The sequence below is a fragment of the Pocillopora verrucosa genome, chromosome 13 (genome assembly GCF_036669915.1).
Source record: "Pocillopora verrucosa isolate sample1 chromosome 13, ASM3666991v2, whole genome shotgun sequence".
In the NCBI taxonomy this organism is placed as follows: domain Eukaryota; kingdom Metazoa; phylum Cnidaria; class Anthozoa; order Scleractinia; family Pocilloporidae; genus Pocillopora; species Pocillopora verrucosa.
In genome coordinates this window covers 13,618,452-13,637,468 of record NC_089324.1, presented here as the reverse complement: position 1 = coordinate 13,637,468, position 19,017 = coordinate 13,618,452, and the positions used below count along the sequence as shown (strand labels likewise).

General features: G+C 38.0%; 1 protein-coding gene across 2 annotated transcripts in view; it reads left to right on the top strand.

Moving 5' to 3' along the window:
• Positions 1-1,567: 1,567 nt before the first annotated feature.
• The window catches only part of LOC131770060 (low-density lipoprotein receptor-related protein 2), a 57,530-nt gene continuing 40,080 nt past the window's right edge, over positions 1,568-19,017 (top strand). The window contains exons 1-16 of one of the 2 annotated variants that reach the window (XM_066160749.1): positions 1,568-1,706; positions 2,399-2,504; positions 6,110-6,226; positions 7,368-7,481; positions 8,206-8,328; positions 9,214-9,339; positions 10,116-10,229; positions 11,302-11,421; positions 12,046-12,168; positions 12,712-12,831; positions 13,320-13,442; positions 14,001-14,218; positions 14,721-14,914; positions 15,389-16,309; positions 17,499-17,890; positions 18,534-18,659. In XM_066160749.1, the coding sequence (XP_066016846.1) occupies positions 2,423-2,504; positions 6,110-6,226; positions 7,368-7,481; positions 8,206-8,328; positions 9,214-9,339; positions 10,116-10,229; positions 11,302-11,421; positions 12,046-12,168; positions 12,712-12,831; positions 13,320-13,442; positions 14,001-14,218; positions 14,721-14,914; positions 15,389-16,309; positions 17,499-17,890; positions 18,534-18,659 (3,013 nt within the window). In that variant the 5' untranslated portion in view covers positions 1,568-1,706; positions 2,399-2,422. Of the gene's footprint in view, positions 1,707-2,007; positions 2,505-6,109; positions 6,227-7,367; positions 7,482-8,205; positions 8,329-9,213; positions 9,340-10,115; positions 10,230-11,301; positions 11,422-12,045; positions 12,169-12,711; positions 12,832-13,319; positions 13,443-14,000; positions 14,219-14,720; positions 14,915-15,388; positions 16,310-17,498; positions 17,891-18,533; positions 18,660-19,017 lie in introns of those variants that run through there. The other variant, XM_059085778.2, reaches the window with a different exon arrangement.

The following is a 19,017-nucleotide window of genomic DNA, read 5'->3' as shown; positions in this document are numbered from 1 at the left end:
TTGAGATCAACGTCAAAGGCTTTATTTTTCGTTATTCACAATAATTGCTAACATCGGTCAAGAAAAAATAGCTGGAAACTTATCTTTAAGAGTTGCTCGTAAATATGGGCGACATTCAAGGTTACGTACTTCAGTCTAATGGAACACAATACAACGATCATTTGACGTCCTGCGGAACATCATTTTAGCTAAAAACGGAAGCCTCGCCTCCGTTTCACCTTGGTGGGGGGAGGGTACGGCTACACGTTTTTTAGATAGTCGACTTTTCCGTACTTGATATGTTCTCTAAACCTATCATCAGCTCAAAAATTGCTCCGGATAGGCAAAAATTTGCTCGAAGTTGTTAAAACCGCAAAAGCCTGCTCTAAATGCTAAGAGTTGCCAAGCAAAATCGAGGCCGGCCCAACCGCTGGCCATAAACTTTTACCGCCGTCTGTTTAGCCTGCGAGCTGGCTCTAGCGTTTCGGTTTCGCCTTACGGCACAGCTGTTTATTACATAATCGTTAGCCACATATCGAAAAAAGAAAGTTATTGTGACTCCTTAGACACTGGACGGTGACTGTTTTTTTAATATTATCGGCGCCAGCAGGGTGTTTTTAATGAATCCTCCGGACCTTGACCCTGGCTGGATTTACCTTTGGTTTTTGTAACCAAGATGTACCTCGAGAATGTCCCTTATGAACTGGCTTCAGTCTCAGTGTGGGCGATGGGGATGCAACTGAGTTCCTTTCCTCTTCTTGTTCATCGAGTGGGACTTCGATGAAATTTCACGTTCGAGCTGATATTTTCAACCGACATGGAGTAATCGATCCGATGACCAGAATTCGTTCCCCTAACTCGGAGCAGGATATTTCTCCAACGAATGCTACAAGTCGGGCCGAACTTTTAGCCATGTAACCTGTGCAAACTCGCATTTGAACGTCATATGTAATTCCTCCCTCTAAACGGGCCACCTGGTCGTTTGAGCTCATCAGCATTCACAATCACTCCCTCTATATTCTATGTCTTTGATGAGCGAGGGCAAGGGCGTGACTGAGCGAAAACTCGGTCGAGCCTTTGAAATAAGGCGTGGCATTTGGTCGAAGCCATCCAAAGAGGGTGAAGTTCAATTTCAAATGGTTTTCTAACCAGCTCGTATTGATTGTGGAATTCACTAAATTCACAATCTTAGAACTGGATTAGTTCATTGATCGCCATAAAGATAGCAAAAAACGCGAGTGCTCTGATTAGATATGATAGACAATATTCCAGTCCTCAGGCATATTTGTGGTGTAAAACATTTGCAAAAAATTCTGACAATCTCATTGGAAAAATTAGAGAAAAACCCTCTTCAAAGAGGAATGCTTCAGATATTATTAATTCTAAATAATAGAAATATATCACTAAATATTATCATCGGTTTACTTTTGTCTTTTTTTGTTCTGAATTAAGCATAGCTCATTTTAGATGTCGCTGACAAACTTTTAAAGTTTAAACGATTTCTCCGCTCGTCGCTACATCAGAACTTCATCATTAATCATTAACCCAAGGTTAACACTGTGCATTGATGGGCGAAGTTTTATCAAGGGCTATCGATCTGAACACACTACTTAGCCTCGTACGATGCGAGAATCCTTAGGGGCACCGATCTCTGACATGGGACGAATATCAATGAATTCGTCAGGCATGCAAGGCCATTCGAATGCTCTAAAATTATGTTCTTGCCGGTGAGTAAACGTGAGCCAGAACTATTCTCACTATTCAGTTGAACTTTAGAGCTAACATGATCTAAAGTGCAAACCTTTGCCTGTAGTCATTTATATACAATTACTGCTCTCGACCTTAGAGAGCGATAGCACTGTTCCAAAACTTTTAGTAAAACCACAAGGGTGGATGCTTAGATTGTGGTCAAAGAACATTTAACTAGAAAACGTGAAATGCACGCTTGACGTCCCGTGACCGAAAATCACTTCGTTCGCTTGCAAAATCTTACTTTCATTCGATCTCAGTCACGGGACTTGAATTTTTCTTTTTTACGGTGCCGGAATTAAACCCGACACTACTGAAACATGGAAATTACTGCACATGGAAGCCAGATTTACCAGAGTCCCGCGTGATTCCCGGTGTGATGTTGATCAACTTCACAGTCATAACAGTTTTGTAAATGCTTGTCTACTTGCTGAGCTAAAATCAGAAGTTAGAAAATTCCGATGTCTATATTTGTAAAGATTTAATAGTGATAAGTAGCAAGGCATCACTCACTGTAGAATATTTGCATACTTAAAAGCCCGCGTGCCTTAAAGTGGTTGTACTGTGGTGCGACTTGAAGTTCACGGCTTCTGGCTTCGGCGAAGCCTAGCGGTTTGACTACTCATCTTCTCTTCATTTTCCTATACAATGCCGTCGTAACCCATGAAAGTGAACAGCACAAGAATTGGAAGCTATGGATTTTGCGCGATTTGCTCAGTATGCAATACTTGTGGTAGTTTTGTGGACTTATCTTTGCTGTGTACAACTCGCGTACGGTAAGTCATAAGTCCATTAGCACTGACTGAAATACAAACGCAGTTAACTTTTGCAGTTTCATCCCGTTTTTTCCCGTTTTAATCCTCTGAACGCCGCTATTTTGACGTTACATGTCTCCTTCTTGGTATCCCAAGCAATATTTTGTATGTTCATGAAGCAAAGAGTTTGTGCATAGTATTACGATATGTCGTGTGAGTGTTCAAAACGACTAATCAATCTCATGGTGGAGCTTACGAAAGGTCACAACCTTAGTTGTCACATCTGGGTTGTGTTTCTTCGAATTTCCACCATCAATCAAGGCAAGAGAGCTTAACTTGACTTGACTAATCCCTTCCATTCGTTTAGTACTTTTACAAAAACCTCGCAAAGCTCAAAACACGTGTTCAAGATATCGATCAAAACATATTAATGAGCCAGCAAAGGAAGCCCTCGAGCTATTGTTTAGGTTTGGAAAGTGCGAATTAGTTTTTAACAAACGCTTATGAAAATGAATCATTTACAAAGTTTTTGTGTATACTGAAGCTAAAATACCTTAAATATACGGGAAAATTCTAACGAATAAACAATATGCGTAAGTTTTAATAACAGGTGACGAAATTGACAACTTGACTTTCACGTGAATTTTTATGTCAAAAAAATATTATTTAAATGCGCAAATAATATTTTCATGGACAGTTTAAAAAAAAAGGCATGCGGGACACATTTGCCACTCAGTCTTTTTTTTTTATCCCTGTTAAACGAACATATTTTGTGGAAGTCAGTTTCTTTCAAAGTATTTAAATTAAGTGGCATGGAAAATTTAAAGGGATTCATTGTAAACCCTGAAGGGACCATAGATATTTATTCCTCAAAAATTATTGGTCCTTGGCTTTTAAAGCTTACTAAAATTGTAAGAAGTTTAGATTTGGTAGCTGGGACTTTTCACTCTTAAAAATATCATTACATATCAATATTTTAACAACAACATGTAAATAGTTTGTTAACTCAAGTATTCTAACAACATAAAAAAAAGTTTTTAAACTCAAGAAAACTTTAAACAGTAGACATTTGTTGTGGATATTTTCTTTCATTTGTTAAATCTTGCAAAATACCTTTATTTGCAAACAGTTGATTCAGCCTTAAAAAGGTTTAGATTGTAAATCATGCTTACTTGTTTGAAAATAATTGTGAATTTGACAGCTGCGGAAATTAAGAATTTGTATTGTGTATGTGGCATGTATATTGACAAATGATATTGACCTATCTGTGTCCTATTTTTTTATATACAAGTCTGTTTAAAATATGTGTGACAAAATTCTAGTTTTTTATCATCATTTCTAGTTGAAAATCTCATAAATATGTGTAAGGGTTTTTTTGTAAAATTATATCTTGATTTCATGTCATCCAACAGCATGTTTGCTTTGTTTTGTTTTTAAAATCATATTATCTCTTTTGCTGCCATTATTATTATTATATGGAGGTATGTTACTATTAAATATATTGCCAAGTGTTATTTTAAGAAAGTTTGCACATTGCAAGGGCAACATTCTTATATTTTTTGCCTAAGTTGTTGGCAGTTTTGACAAATTTTTATTTAGGTGAATAAGAACTTCTCAGTTTTCTGGTTTCTGTACAACCTTGGGTATTTATATGTTAATAAATGAATGTGTGTACATATCTCTTTCTAAAGCACTCCTTCTCTGTGAGGTAAAAGCTTTCTTTATGGCTAACCATTGGTTTCAAATTTTCTTTGGTTCTAAACTCACAAAGATGTGATCTACCAGTATGAATTATATTCTCTTTGAGTCTCTCCCTCTTTCTCTTCCTCCTAACCCTTTGACTACCAGAAGTGATCAACATGAAACTTCTCCCTATAATATCCTTACATTATCTAGCAAATAGGTAATGAGAATATTCAAACTTATCAGGTAGAAGTTGTTATCATGATCGAACACCAAATTCTCGTTACCATTTTACAAGGAAATGTGTAACAGCTTGAGGGGAGAATCAATAATTTGATCTTGGGAGTAAAAGGGTAAAAGGATTTATTTCTTCCTTTACCTTTTTTATCAACAAACTGATAAGCATCATGCAGTGAGTGAGTTGTTTGTTCGTTCATTATTTGGTTGTTGCCTCTGTCAATCATTCAGGGCCAGGTTGTTCGAAGCTAGGTTAAGATAACCAAGGGTTAGTGTGAAAGCTGATTTCAGATCTGATAGCTTTAAAAGAAAATTCAGTCAAATTCTTTTTGTCTAGAATATGATTATTTGATGCTCTAAAAAGAACACCAGAAACTATCCCAAAAAGGCATTTGAATAAAGGAATAAAGAAATCCAGATTAAAATTTAACCTTGGGTCAGCACTGATCAACCTTCGAACAGCTGGGTCCAGAGCTCTTAGAAAACAGGTGTGATGTTTTTTAAGATTCAAAAGGCTGTTGCTGACTTGTGATAGTGGTGTGGGTAATTTAATCCTTGGAACCCTAAGTGTGACTAGCATCTAATTTTCCCCTATAGCAATAATACTCCTGAGTAATTAATTAAGATGACTCGAGTAAAGGAAATAATTGTCGACCTACGAAATGATTAGATTGCCAAGTGAAGAAGCTTTGATTGATAAACAAATTCTCCTTGTCAGTACCTAAGGAGATGTATAGAGAACAGTATGGTGAATATGTATATTGATGTTTGGGTGTAAAAGATAAAAGCATTTGTTCAAGTTCTTCTTTGACTTGCCCATTACAATGCTATTGATGGCAACATGAAATAAAATTGCCAAATTAGCTTAAAACCTCAAAGTTTGCATTTTATCAAAAGGTATAGTTCTATTACTGGATTTTTTTTGTCTTGATCCCTTTTAGATTTATTAATCATAATCAGGGTGCATCCTTTTGACTCTGATAAGATTTACTTGACACTAACGGAAACCTGTTAGCTCCACTCAGTTGAAGAAGGAGATGCAGAGTCCTAGAGGTTTTATGCAGTGATCTCTGGGTTGTCAGAGGTCTGGGTTCAAGGAGAGGGTCATTGTGATTTTTTTGATTACTGGGATGTGAAAATTTATTGGTTTTGATCAAATTTGTTAGTACTTTTAGACCTCAATGCCCTCCTCTTTAAGACCTGGCTGGGCCCATGTGTTGAGTTCTTTTCAAAAATACATTACTTTACAATGCCTTCCCCACCCAGGAGTATAAATGGGTACTGGTAGATTGTCAAGGAAGCTGATAAAATGCTAGGGGTAACCTTGTGATGCCCCAAGCTGTCATCCCATCCAGGAGGGGTGGTAATACTTCATGCTATGGAAACCACGATAGGCAGTTGATCCAGGTGGTTGAGTCACATGGCTCAAGTGCAGACTTAACCTACCCCAATGATATACATTAAAAAAGTCATGTGCGTCTGATTGGCTGAAAATGGTGCATTTTTCATGTAACACTTTCTTGTGCAATTTGGTGTTAAAAAGCACATAAAAATATTTCAAAGACTACAACAGGCTTGTGCAATTTTGTTGTCTTTGAAAAATTTACTTGTGTTTATTAACACCAAATTGCACTACTAGTTGTACAGGTGAAGTGTATAATGAACTTACAGTTCAACATTATGATATATTTTTCATTTTGTCTCAGGAAAGGGCTGTCATCCTTCACAGTTCCCCTGTAAAGATGGATTAAGCTGCATTGATAAGTCATGGGAGTGTGATGACTTTCCGGACTGCTCTGATGGTAGTGATGAAGAAAATTGTGGTTAGTTGTTTACATTTTTGTATATAATCCACTTTTCTTTTTCCTTTTTTTTTTTCTTTACTGTGTTACTGGGATAATTTGATAATAAATTCTTAATAAGTCAGGAAATAGATGGCTAGCTGTGTTGAGTAGATGACTGATAATTCTGGCTGCTTTCCAGGGTCTCTGTTTATACTATCCATGCACAACTTAATATTTATCATAGATTTCAGCCTAAGTCATTGTGACAACCTTCACAAGGAAAGAACTAGTGGTACTCAGTATTTGCAAGAGATGGAGTAATAAACAAAAACACAAATTGAGAAATCAGTACCCTGTGCTTCCATCTTTGATCTTTTTCCATTACACACAATATCTTTCAGAATGTAGGCACCTCAGAATTTGAGGAAGCTGGTTTTTACCTGCAGACTAGCACTTATTGGTTACACTGATAAATATTTATGTGATTTTTTAAGTGTATGTATGTGTCCCAATGAAAAAGCCAATCAGGCATAAGAAAAGCTGAACTGCAATTAGCAGTGGTAATCAGTTTGTGGTTTTGAGGTACTCTTGCGTGTTCTAAGCTTTATTGTTATTGGTGAGGTAACAAATGACCTGTCAGAATCAAATCAAAGAGTCTTCAAATTTTTTTCCTGAATTTTACAATAGCTCCACACCTTAAGAAAAGATTTGTCTCTTGCCAGGTTGGTGGGTGCATTTTTTGAAATATGCATGCAATTTTTTGAAACCTGTGTAAAAGCTATCATGCAATAATTATTATATGACCAAATAAATAGCTTTGTGCCCAAACAAAATCAGGTATGTAGCTTTCAATCAATGTACACACAGAACATAATTTTAGAATATTGCCTGGCATCCTTGATTGTCTGTTGAGCATTTAACCCCCAGATGTGATATACTTGTAACTTCTCCCTGTGCCATCCACACATCATCAAGCAAACAGGTGATAAGAATACTCTTACTTATCACATATAAGTTGTTATCTAGATCAAAAACCAAATTCTTGTAATTAAGTTACAAGGAAATGTATAATAGCTGGAGGAGAGAATCATCAATTAGATCTTGGGTGTTCAAGTATTTATTGTAAGGTGACACAAAGTAGTACCTGCGTTTCAAACTTTTTTATGTGGTTATTTTCCAGGTGGAAGGACTTGTTCACCACTGCAGTTTGCATGCAATAACAGGTGTATCCCTAAAACATGGCAGTGTGATGATGATATTGACTGTCAGGATGGTGAAGATGAAAAGGATTGTTGTGAGTTTGATATTTCTAGAATGAGTGTATATGAATTGGTTTCTGTGGAAATATACAGGCCTCACAAGAAAAGTTAAGGTAGTGTTCCAAGCACAACTTTTTTCAAAGTGACAATTTGGCAACCTTAAATCTTAAATTTTCACCAGAGACAGGGTGGTTGCTAAGAAATTGGGCCGATCTTTTAAGTGGGGTTGGTAAATGATGCAGTGTCTCAGTGAAGGCCCTTTGCTTGCAACAAGAGACTCAGGCCAGGAAATGAGATTCATGCAAGAAGCATCAGCTTCAGAATCTCAATACTGTCTCCAATTTACAGTATATTATATTAATAACTCAGTTAATAAAGCCAAATTATCTTGTAATTTCCCTCACTGATGCAGCACCATAGTTTCTTTAGAAACTTACATCTGTTATGCTTTTCAAAACTGGCTTTGTAAGCATCTGTGAAGTGTTTTAAATTTTTGTTGATTATTTTACACATATTCACAAGCTTTCAACCCTTTACACCCTAAGACCAGTATGCATAATCTCCACATTGTTCTTTATACATTTCCAAAGGTGCTGACAGGGAGAATTTGTTTGCCAATCAAAAGATTCCTACCCTGGTGACCATTTTATGTATTCTCATTACCTGAGTGTGTAATTCAGGATTCATATTGTTGGGAGAAATTAGATGCCAGTCACTCTTGGGTTTAAAGGGTTAATGTGATAATATTTGTTCCAATAGCGGAAGCAACAACATGTTCCAGTTCCCAATTCCAATGTGCCGATAAATTGCGCTGTATACCTACACGCTGGCAGTGTGACGGCAAGGAAGAGTGTGACGATGGCAGTGATGAAGTGGATTGTGGTGGGTTATTCATCATAATTACCATGTGCCAGTGCATAAAATTACACAACTGATATGATTTTTATCACTATAAGTAGATATTACAGTTATTAATAATTATGAGGCTCCTGTCAGGTAGGCTTGACCATGAGTGATACATTTTAGCTGTATTGGACATCTGAATTGATGAAACAGTGTCACTTGTGGCTGACAAGACCCATGCAGGAGCGGAAATCTTTTTCACATTGTTCTTTTCATAGTGTTTTCAATAAGATTTGAAGGAGGTGCCTACCTTGGTAAAGCACCTGCTTAGTGGAGAAAAATCTAAAAAACAATTTTCCTCTTATCCATTACTTCCATTCAGAATAAACTGGCTTCAAACATAGTTTTTGGTGTTACTTCTGTAGATGATCGTTAAATATTCGTCTCTGTAATAACGATTGTTTCAACTAATTAATTGTTTTATCTGCTGGAAATGTATGAAATGTATGCATAAATATATGATAAGACAATATTAATCATTTTTATCAAAATTTGTTTATAAAAGTAAAAGTTGACTGAAAGAACTCTAGAAGATCTTGAGGTGTTTTAGGACTCACTTTGTGAGTTTGCTTGAAAGCATCCAAAGTATACCCAGTGATTACAACTGAATATGAGCCAGAGCTAGGGTGGGTGCTGGGTCATATTGACGGCACTGTTTCTGCATGTTGTAGCTGGTACGCTAGAGTTGTGGTACTCCTTTTTGAGTATCTGCTTCTGTGCCCTAGTGTTCATCAGTTTTTATTCCCCTGAAGTGAGGTACTGGAACAAATGGATATTAGCTTTTCTAAACATTCACTGCTGTGTACATGGCACTGACAAACTATTTTTTTAGACAAAAATTAATATATATGAACAATCTTACAGCAAATCATACCTGTGCCAGCCATGACTTCAGCTGTGCTAATGGAAAGGAGTGTATTGCTATGGAGTGGAGATGTGATAGGGATTATGACTGTGGGGACATGTCAGATGAACATGGCTGTGAACCAGGTAAGGTCAAAAGTATCCACCTACCACTGGGCTGTTGTGCCTCCTGTTGGGAGAAACTACGTTTTTTTTATATTTTTTTATCCAACAATGATTTCTACATATCTTTTTTTCTTGTGTGATGAAAGCTTTACCCCTTTGACCCCTAAGAGTGACTAGGATCTAAATTCTCCTTACAATATCACCCCTGAATCACACATTAAGGTCAGGAGAGTAAAGGAAGTGATCACCAACTTAAGACTCTCTCGATTATTAAACTAATTCTCCTTGCCAGCACCTTAGGAAATGTTAAGACAAAAGTACAGAGAATATGCATATTGATGTCAGGGTGTAAAGGGTTATGGTGGCCAAACCAAAGCATGAGGCACAGTGAACAAAGTCTTTCTTGAGAATTACAGCAGAACCTGTATTAAGTGGTCACACTGTATTAAGTTGTCAGTTGTCGAAAATTAAAGTCCTGCACCTGTTTCCCCTTAATTACTGTAATTTTCACCTCTATTAAGGAGTCAGGAGATGGTTTTGTTATCATAAATGAAACTTTAGCTTTCATAGTAATTTTTAAAGTGCGTAATTCTTATCCTTGTTTCTTGTACTTTGAATGTGGTTATTTCTTAGAGTAAATAATGTTTTTTTTCAGAGTGCTGAAGGGGACTATATATTTTTAGTAAGAGTACTCTCAGGACTCCTGTGGTAGCAAGGATGCTTTTTAAGCTATTGTGAATGATACATGTATATTCTTATCTGCATCTCCTAAATTAAGCCATTTCTATTTATTGTAGGTCCACCTTGTGAAGCTGGAAACTTCAGGTGTGGAAATGGCCGATGCATTGATGCAAGTTGGGTTTGTGATGAGCAGGATGATTGCAGGGATTGGACCGACGAGGTCAATTGCAGTAAGTGTTATTATGTCTCTCAGGAATTAGCCTGAACCATGCAGACTAGGTTTGAACCACTGAAGCCTTTTCACAAGGATGACTCACTTCACCAGAAAGTTTTGATCACTTAAGAAATGACGTTTTGAGCATCTTTGAGTGATGTAATAGTTAGTGCCTTGGACTCTGGTTAGAGAGCTCTGTGTTCAGGGCCTGTCAGGGTCAATGTGTTGTGTTCATGGGCAAAATGCCTTACTCTCACTATGCCTCTCTTCATTCAGGAGTACATACATCTTGTTAGACTTATTACACATTTTTGTGTGTAGTATAACTGAGTATTTTTATAAGTTGTGCTGTAGATGAACCCCTAGGGCATAATGAAATACAGGGGGGTGGGGGGGAGGTTGGTGGGGTAACTTTGTGATGGACTAGCATCCCATCCAGGGGGGAGTAGAAATATCCCTTGTTCCTTGTGCTGCGGAAAAAGGATAAGTGTGATGAGGTGAGTGGGTTGCTTAACTCAAGTACAGACTTCATTAACCCTATAACTCCCACTAGTGATGAAGACAGAATTTCTCCTTACAACATCAATACAATTCCAAGCAGACAAGTAACGAGAATAAAGAAAAATATTCATTAGTTGATCCAATAACAAATTCTCCAAATGAACATCATAAGAATTGTAAGGGGACTGTAAGGAGAAGAACCAATGAGATGTTGGAAGTTAAAGGGTTAACCTTACATAAGCCCATTGAGATAGAAAAAAATACAGAAGGAAATGATATATAATGAAGGAATTAACATGGATGGTTAAAGATAATTGAGATTAAATGCACTACAAAACGTTTTAGCTCAATTTATTGCACCAATCTCTTCTTCAAAAAGAGTCTTTTTGTTCTGATCTATAATTCGGCTTTTGATCTTTGCATGCCTTATAGTCTTCATGGTTGCAAATTCAGTTGATGCAGATTTCATAAGGCCTGAATGTGTGATTGTTGTATAATCAATTATTAGAGATGTTGAGTGTTTGAGAATCCCTTTTTTCATCTTCTACAGAACATGAATTTTTTTGCTTTGCATTTTCTATTTGTAGCACAAAATGCCTGTGATGAGGCAACTGAGTTCAGATGTTCTGATGGAAAATGCATAAATATCAACTGGAAATGTGATGGGGATAAAGACTGTGATGATAATTCTGATGAACAAAACTGCGGTAATCAATTCTTAATTATCACCTATTGATTCTGTATTTGTATAAGACTAGTGTTTTATCATGAGCCAAGGATATCTGCTTTATGGGTCATTATTATGATTCTGTATGCATACAGCCACTTCTGGCAGCTAAATTTTGCTCTCACTTCCAAGATTGGAGAATACTGATAAGGAAATTGTACCATCAGGGTTTTTACGTGTCCTGGAAAATCTAGAGAGTCCTGAAATTTATCTTGACATTTTCCAGGATTGGAAAGTCCTGGGAAAAGACTAAAGGTCCTGGAAAGTCCTGGAAATCTGCTTAAATCTAGGAATAAAGTTTTTAGAATCTACGTTGTAAGAAATACATGTAGATCGTGAGGAGAATTGATTTTGAAATCTTGGGAATGAGAGGGTTGAAGGCGAAATTGAGTCATGGAAAAATCAATCATAGTCCTGAAAAAGTCCTTGCAATTTGTTTCTGAAAAAATTAAGAACCCTGTACCATTTTAAAAAACAACTAAAGAGCCGTCTCTATCATCACAACGCTGAAGAAAGTCATCACAAAAGATCATTTGTGAATGGCAGTAGACCCGTCAACAATTTTTAACTAAACCAATCATTTCATCTTGTGCCCTAATGCCAGGTCCTGTGACATGTTCATCGAATCAATGGCAGTGTGTTGGAACATCTCACTGTTTGGACTTAGCTAAAGTGTGTGATGGAAATAATGATTGTGGTGATAATTCTGATGAAGGACCACATTGCCGTAAGTTAATTGTCTAAATTACTCTTCTATCAGCTTTAGGCTCAGCTTGTTATGACTGCTTTTCTTTTAGCCCTGAACTCAAAGAGCGACAAGCAGCTAATTTCTCCGTACATTATCGCTCCTGAATCACGCATTAAAGTCAGAGAATACAGGAAATGATCACCAACTAAAGAAGCTCTTGATTATTAAACAAATTCTCCCTGTCAACACCTTAGTAAATGTATAGAGAACAGTATGGAGAATATGCATACTGATTTTAAGTTCTAAAAGGTTAGAAGCGCCATGCCAGGTATTCTGCCTCAGTTTTCGAAATGAAGTGGTGCGATATCAACCCTGTTTTTCTCGTTTAAATTGTTGGCTGTGCCTGGCGGATCAATTATTCGGCCAGTGGCTTTGGCAAGCAATTAATCTTGTTGCCGTTGACAAATCGCAATATTTTGCTTGACATAACTTATTATAATAGCTGTTAATCGTTAGAATTGAGAAAGAACCTCCAGTAAAGACAATATTTGTGGTGGTAAAGTTGCACTGTTTTGTTTGCAGTAAGCGAAAACTGCTTGAAGCTGAAAAATTGCAGCCAAATCTGTAAACAGACTCGAAGTGGAGCAGAGTGTTTCTGCAGACCTGGTTATAGTCTTGATTCTGATGGGATTTCATGTAACGGTGAGAATTAATTTCTTAGTACAAGCAATTTTGCATTTGCTCAAACGATAAATGATATCAACTGCCTTTTAAGATAAATGCAAAGTGATAACTGTACGGCCCGCTAATTTTAAAAGTTTATTTGAATTGAAATCTTATCCCTTTGTTTAAACCCAGAGATAGAATAAATATATCTTACGTATCTCGTTTTCTCGGTGCCTACTGAAAGTTACTGAATCTTGTTTTTTCTGCTCGGGTGTATAGCCTGTAGGCTTCGAATTCGCCCTTCGGCCATAAAACTGATAGAACTAGGTCCATAACTTACAGTACAGACTTCGAATTCGTTTAGTAAAGAGGTATATACCTTGTTCTGTTTACATTCAGATGTCAATGATTGTTTAATTCTTGAGATATGTGATCCTGAATGCATCGACACTGTTCTATGCCCTAATGTATTAAAATGTCGCACTAGTGGACTGATAAATTTACTTTGCACTTTTTAAATTTAGATATCAATGAGTGTTTTATTCTTGGAATTTGTGATCATGAATGCATCAACACTGAGGGGTCTTACAAGTGCTCCTGTCTGGATGGTTACGTTTATGAACCACCACGAACCTGTCGTCCAAAAGGTAAATTTTCTCTCTCTAATTTTTAGACTTTTACTTGTTAAAATGCAAAGCCACCCTCTTTGCCATACACTATCTATCTATGCGACTTGATCTGTTTCACGAAACGATAAATCCACAGGGTGACCGACATGCAATTGCTCCTCGAATTAATGCTGCTGAATCAGTAATTAGGATCAGGAGAATAAAAGGAAACGATCGTCAACTTAAGAGGCTTTGATTGATAAACAAATTCTCCTTGTCAGTATCAAAGGAAATGTATAGAGAACAGTATGGGGAATATGGATACTGATGTTAGGGTGCTAAGGGCTGAAATCAGTCAATGTAAATGCGAGGCGAGTGTGCGAAGAGCGTAAAAGCAGAGTCACGTAGAGTCTTAATTTAGTTGTGCGTAACTCACCCCTCGCACATTCCTTGCACTCTTCTTGAGCTTTTCTCGTGTTCGCCTCCTACTTGCTTCTGCTCCTCTGTAAAACTAATTAAATGGCGCCTGTTCCACAGGCCATAAGATGGACTGTGGTAATAATGTATAATTTATTCAAAGCTTGTTCCCTTTTTCAGGTGAAGAAGAGGCATGGTTATTGTTAGCGAACAGGAAAAGCATTCGCCAAGTTAGTTTGAATGGTAGAAATTACGGTGACGTTTTCTCAAACTCAAGCCGAACAGTGGCCATTGATTTTGACGTCGAGGATGGAAAACTTTACTGGTCAGATGTAAAAGATAATGCCATTTACAGGGCAAATATTGTGTTTCATCAAGATGGTGGACGCCTTGGAGAGGTAATATGACCATGCGATGGATTGAGATTTCATTTTTTATTTTATTTTCAGTATTTCCATATGCGAGCAGGTTTTCATTTCTAGTGCCGCGGCACGCGCGTCTCTAAGCCCGCAAGAAAGTTTGAGACCAGCCTTCGAAAGGTCTGCGGGGGATCTGGCACTCATTGTTAGTGCCAGACCCCTCGCAGACCTCTCGTCAGCTCGGTCTCAAACTTTATCGCGGGCGAAGAAACGCGCATACCTCAGCGCTAGTAATAAGGGCTTACTTGCTTTCTCTTCTTTCCTCAATCCTAACTGCATACTTTATGAGCGATTGCGCTTAAAATGACAGATTTTTGTTCATGGTTTGGGGTTTCAAGCTCCATCGCTGCCTCTCCTTTAAGTGTGGTCCGAGAACAGGATCCTTTTTCTGAAAAGCACCTTTAAAAGATAATGAGAGGAGTTTGTCAAAGATCTCAGTGCAGGTCGTTAACCTTAGACTTCGTTTTGTTATCTTTTTTAGGTAGAAGCTGTGGCAAAAGATGGGTTAGCTGTGTCAGATGGGATTGCTGTGGATTGGGTGGCAAAGAATTTGTACTTTGTCGATAGCTCTGCTAAAAGGATCTTTGTCTGTAGATTGAACGGGAGTTTCCTGTTATCGCTTATAACTACTGATCTTGCAAGCCCAAGAGGCATTGCGGTTGACCCTAGGGATGGGTGAGTTGTACGTAGGCATGTTTTTTTTTCTCTTAACATTTCTCTTCGGGAACAACCAGAACAGTTCTCTTTATTGTACCCTTTATCAAGTTTTAGTAATGTATTTAATAGAAAATAATAATTAATTAGTATTATTATGATGATTAAAGGGTACTAGCATCCTGGAATAACTACGCAGCTATAATTGACAGGGAGCTGGATTAAGTTATAGCGGAGGTACAGTATGGCCAAAATAAACACGAACTATGTAAACGTCACACGCAAAAACAAAGAATTGTCATCGTAGTTAATTATCTTCAATGATCAAAGCTAAGTTGCTGTTACATCCATGGACAATAATGTTTTAAGATAAAACTAGTTAACTAGTTACGGAGAATATCATTAGTGCGATGAAAGATAATCCTCCCTAAGACGTGACTGGAAGATGATATGAAGATGGATTTCAACTCATTTTATAGAAATTCTCTCTTTTAGCTACCTGTTCTGGACTGACTGGGGAAAACACGTGATAGAGCGGGCTGGAATGGATGGAACAAATCGCAAGACTATTGCCAACACAGCTGTTTATTGGCCCAATGCGCTGACCTTGGATTACCCCACGCGTCAAATTTACTGGGGAGACGCACACCTTGACTATATTGGAGCCATGAGTTATGACGGTAAAAACAGGAGAAGGGTTCTTGGCTATCCAAGAGTTGTACATCCATTTGCCATCACTGTGTTTCGAAATGACTTGTACTTCTCAGACTGGACAAGGCATGCAGTTGTGAAAGTGGAGAAGTTCTTTGGTAATCATAGCACAGTTCTCTTGGCAAACCTTGGGCAGCCAATGGATGTTCATGTGTATCACAGCGCCAGGCAGCCAGCTGCTGCAAATCCGTGTGAAAATAGAAAGTGCACTTGCGAACACCTTTGTCTCATATCCCCAGTTCCACACAGAGATTGTATATGCAAGTGTAAAACGGGATATCAGTTAACGGATGATGGAAAATCGTGCAAGAAGATGGAGACCTTCCTGATCTTCGCCCGTAATACAGAAATTGCTGGTATACCTAAAGAGGTGAATTCATCTGGCGATGCAATTCTTCCTCTGTCTGGGCTCGGAAATGCTGTAGGTATTGACTATGATGTCAAAGAGCAAATGATATACTTCTCAGACAATGAACGGGACAACATCAGCAGAGTTGGTCGTTTTGACAGAAAGGTGGAGGTTTTGGTCAAATCGGTGAGATCTGTGAATGGTATTGCAGTGGATTGGCTTGGTCGAAACTTGTATTGGACAGACGCAGACAAACGTGAGGTGGCAGTAGCGAAATTAGACGGATCATTTAAGAAAGTGTTATTTCATGAAGATGTGGCAAGACCTTCAGCTATCGTGGTAAATCCTGTGGACGGGTAAGTTAAATTCTTTTATTTCCAGGATTTGGAAGCCAATTGCTATTCATTTTTATGTTGACTAGTTGATAATTTGTTCACTGATATTACTTTTAAAGAACATTCTTAGCTTGAGAGTTTTCTCATTTATGTTTTGCCCTTAAACCCATAAGAGTGAATAGACTCCAATTCCCCCTTAACAATGTCAGCTTTGAATCAGGTGTAGAGATGACGAGAATGAAAGGAATGATCACCAATTTAGGAACCTCCTGGCTGTCCAACAAGTTTTCTTTGTCAGTACGAGAGAACATGTAGAGAGATCAGTGTGGAGAAAATTAATACTAATTTTATGGTGTAAAGGGTTAGGTCTAAGTGCATCGTAGTGTACTGAAATTGTAAGGGGAATTGTCATACTCAACTGGAGCTAGCTCTCTTAAATGATGTTTAGTAAGATGTGCTGCTTGAGTGATCTATTTACCTCTCTTAACCCTTTACACTCTGCTATCAGTATCCATGTTCTCCATATTGTTCTCCATATTGTTCTAAGGTGCTGACAAGGAGAATTTGTTTAACAATCAAGAACTTCATAAGTTGGTGATCATTTCCTCTATTCTCATGACGTTAATAGAAGATTCAGGGGTGATATTATGTGGAGAAATTAGATACTAGTCACTCTTAAGGCCTATTTACACGGCACGACTTTGTCGCATGCGACAAGCTTACGACAGGCCTACGACATGACTTAAGAGTCGTAAGCGAGTTGTAGGTTTGATTTACACGAAAAAATTCGTGTCGTAAGCCTGTCGTAAGCTTGTCGCATGCGACAAAGTCGTACCGTGTAAGTAGGCCCTTAGGGATCAAAGGGTCATACTCTCACAATGTTCTCCTTTTCAGGCAGTAACCGGTAACATTTACCGCCTGTAGTACCTCTTCTTACCGTTTAAAATTGCTTGGAATTCTTGAAAATTCAACATGTAAAAGGATTGCTTTACCGGTTTGAAAATCTATTTTACCTATCATGTTTAAAATAAGGGAGAACACTACTCTAAGTGCGTGATCGTGTATTAAAATTATAAAGAGAATTGTCATAACTAACACTACTAGGGGTCAAACAATTAAAAAATGACGAGGTTTTAGTCCTTAACTGGCTTTGGGAACTATTTCTCTCATATGATGTTTACTAAGATGTGCTGCTTGATTGTAAAACCAGGCGAATGTATTGGAGCGCTTGGATTACTCCAGCCAGAATAGAAGCTGCCAACATGGACGGCACAGGACGTCAAATCTTTGTACAAGGAGGGGGTTTGGCCCGGCCAAATGGCCTCAGCATCGACTACGCCTCAAGGAAACTCTACTGGTCAGATGAAATGACCTCCGCCATTGAAAGCGTGAATCTGGATGGCTCTGATCGTAAGATGATACTTCTGACCACAGGTCACCCGTTTGGTCTTGACGTTCACAATGGATTCGTCTACTGGACTGATTGGACCAGGCACGAACTACTAAGAGCAAAGATCACTGATCCATCTTCTGAGGTGGTACTAAGATCAGGCTTGGAGGGTGTGATGGAAATTAGAGTTTATGACTCCAAGAGACAAACAGGTGGGAAATTTAAATTCTGCCTGTAATGTATTTGGCCAGCGGCTGTGCATGCACATTAAAAGGCAGCCAGACTGGGAGTGTTGTCATTTTGTAAAAAACGTTTCTGATGTGTTGTTCTTTAAATCTGATGTGATCCGTCTCATTTCGAACCATCCCTTGGTTACTCAATATTTAACACTGCCTAACGCGCATTTTCAGAACAGCAGATAAAGAATTTCAATCCAAGTCCAGATTAAGAATGATTCTAGAGTGAAAGTCGGCAAGGCCCTGGTTGCTCAAAGGGTAAATAACGCTATACACTACATAAATCTCTATCCGGTGGAAAGCCCAGTAAGTTTTGTCTTCACTTATCCTTTGGATAGCGATTTATCTTTCGGATAGCGTTATTTGCCCTCTGAACAACTAGAGGAATGTTATAGTGGTGCTGTACTAAAAGGGATTAATATTTTAAGATGTTACATTAGTAAAATGGATGGTCTTTAGGGATTTCTCACTCTAATTTGCTTCATGTCTTTGCACTGTGCACTGTAGGCCAGTTTGCGTATTAAAATTTTTATTTAGATTAAAACTGTAGGCCAGTTTGCGTATTAAAATTTTTATTCTATGATAAGTGTTATACATTTTGGTTTTTTTCTTTTCACAGGCAGTAGTCCCTGTAGCAGTGGCTCTTCTGGTTGTAGCCACTTATGTCTGTTGCGTCCAGGAGGTTACACGTGTGCCTGTCCTTATGGTATGCAGTTGGAGTATGGCAGTAACAAGACATGTATTGGTAAGTGGAGCAGAGAGCAAACAAACAAATAAACAAACAAACAAACTAAAAACGATATCAAGCAAGACAAACACAGATGATTAAACCATTTCGTTCCCATGATCTGGATGATGATTCTCTTCTGTAGCTTATGTCTATTTTTTTGTATGTTAGTGAAGAGAATTTAGTGTTCAATCACAATAACACTCACCTACTGATAAGTGCGTTTATTCTCGCTCTTGTTTTACCGGAGGATGTACTTAACTTGTGAGGAAAAGTTATAAGTCATTCACATCTGCTAGTGATTTGAGAGTGTTGTAAAGTTTGAAAGTAACCGGAATAAAGTGGCTTTATCGAGCGCCGTCAGCATTTCCCTTCA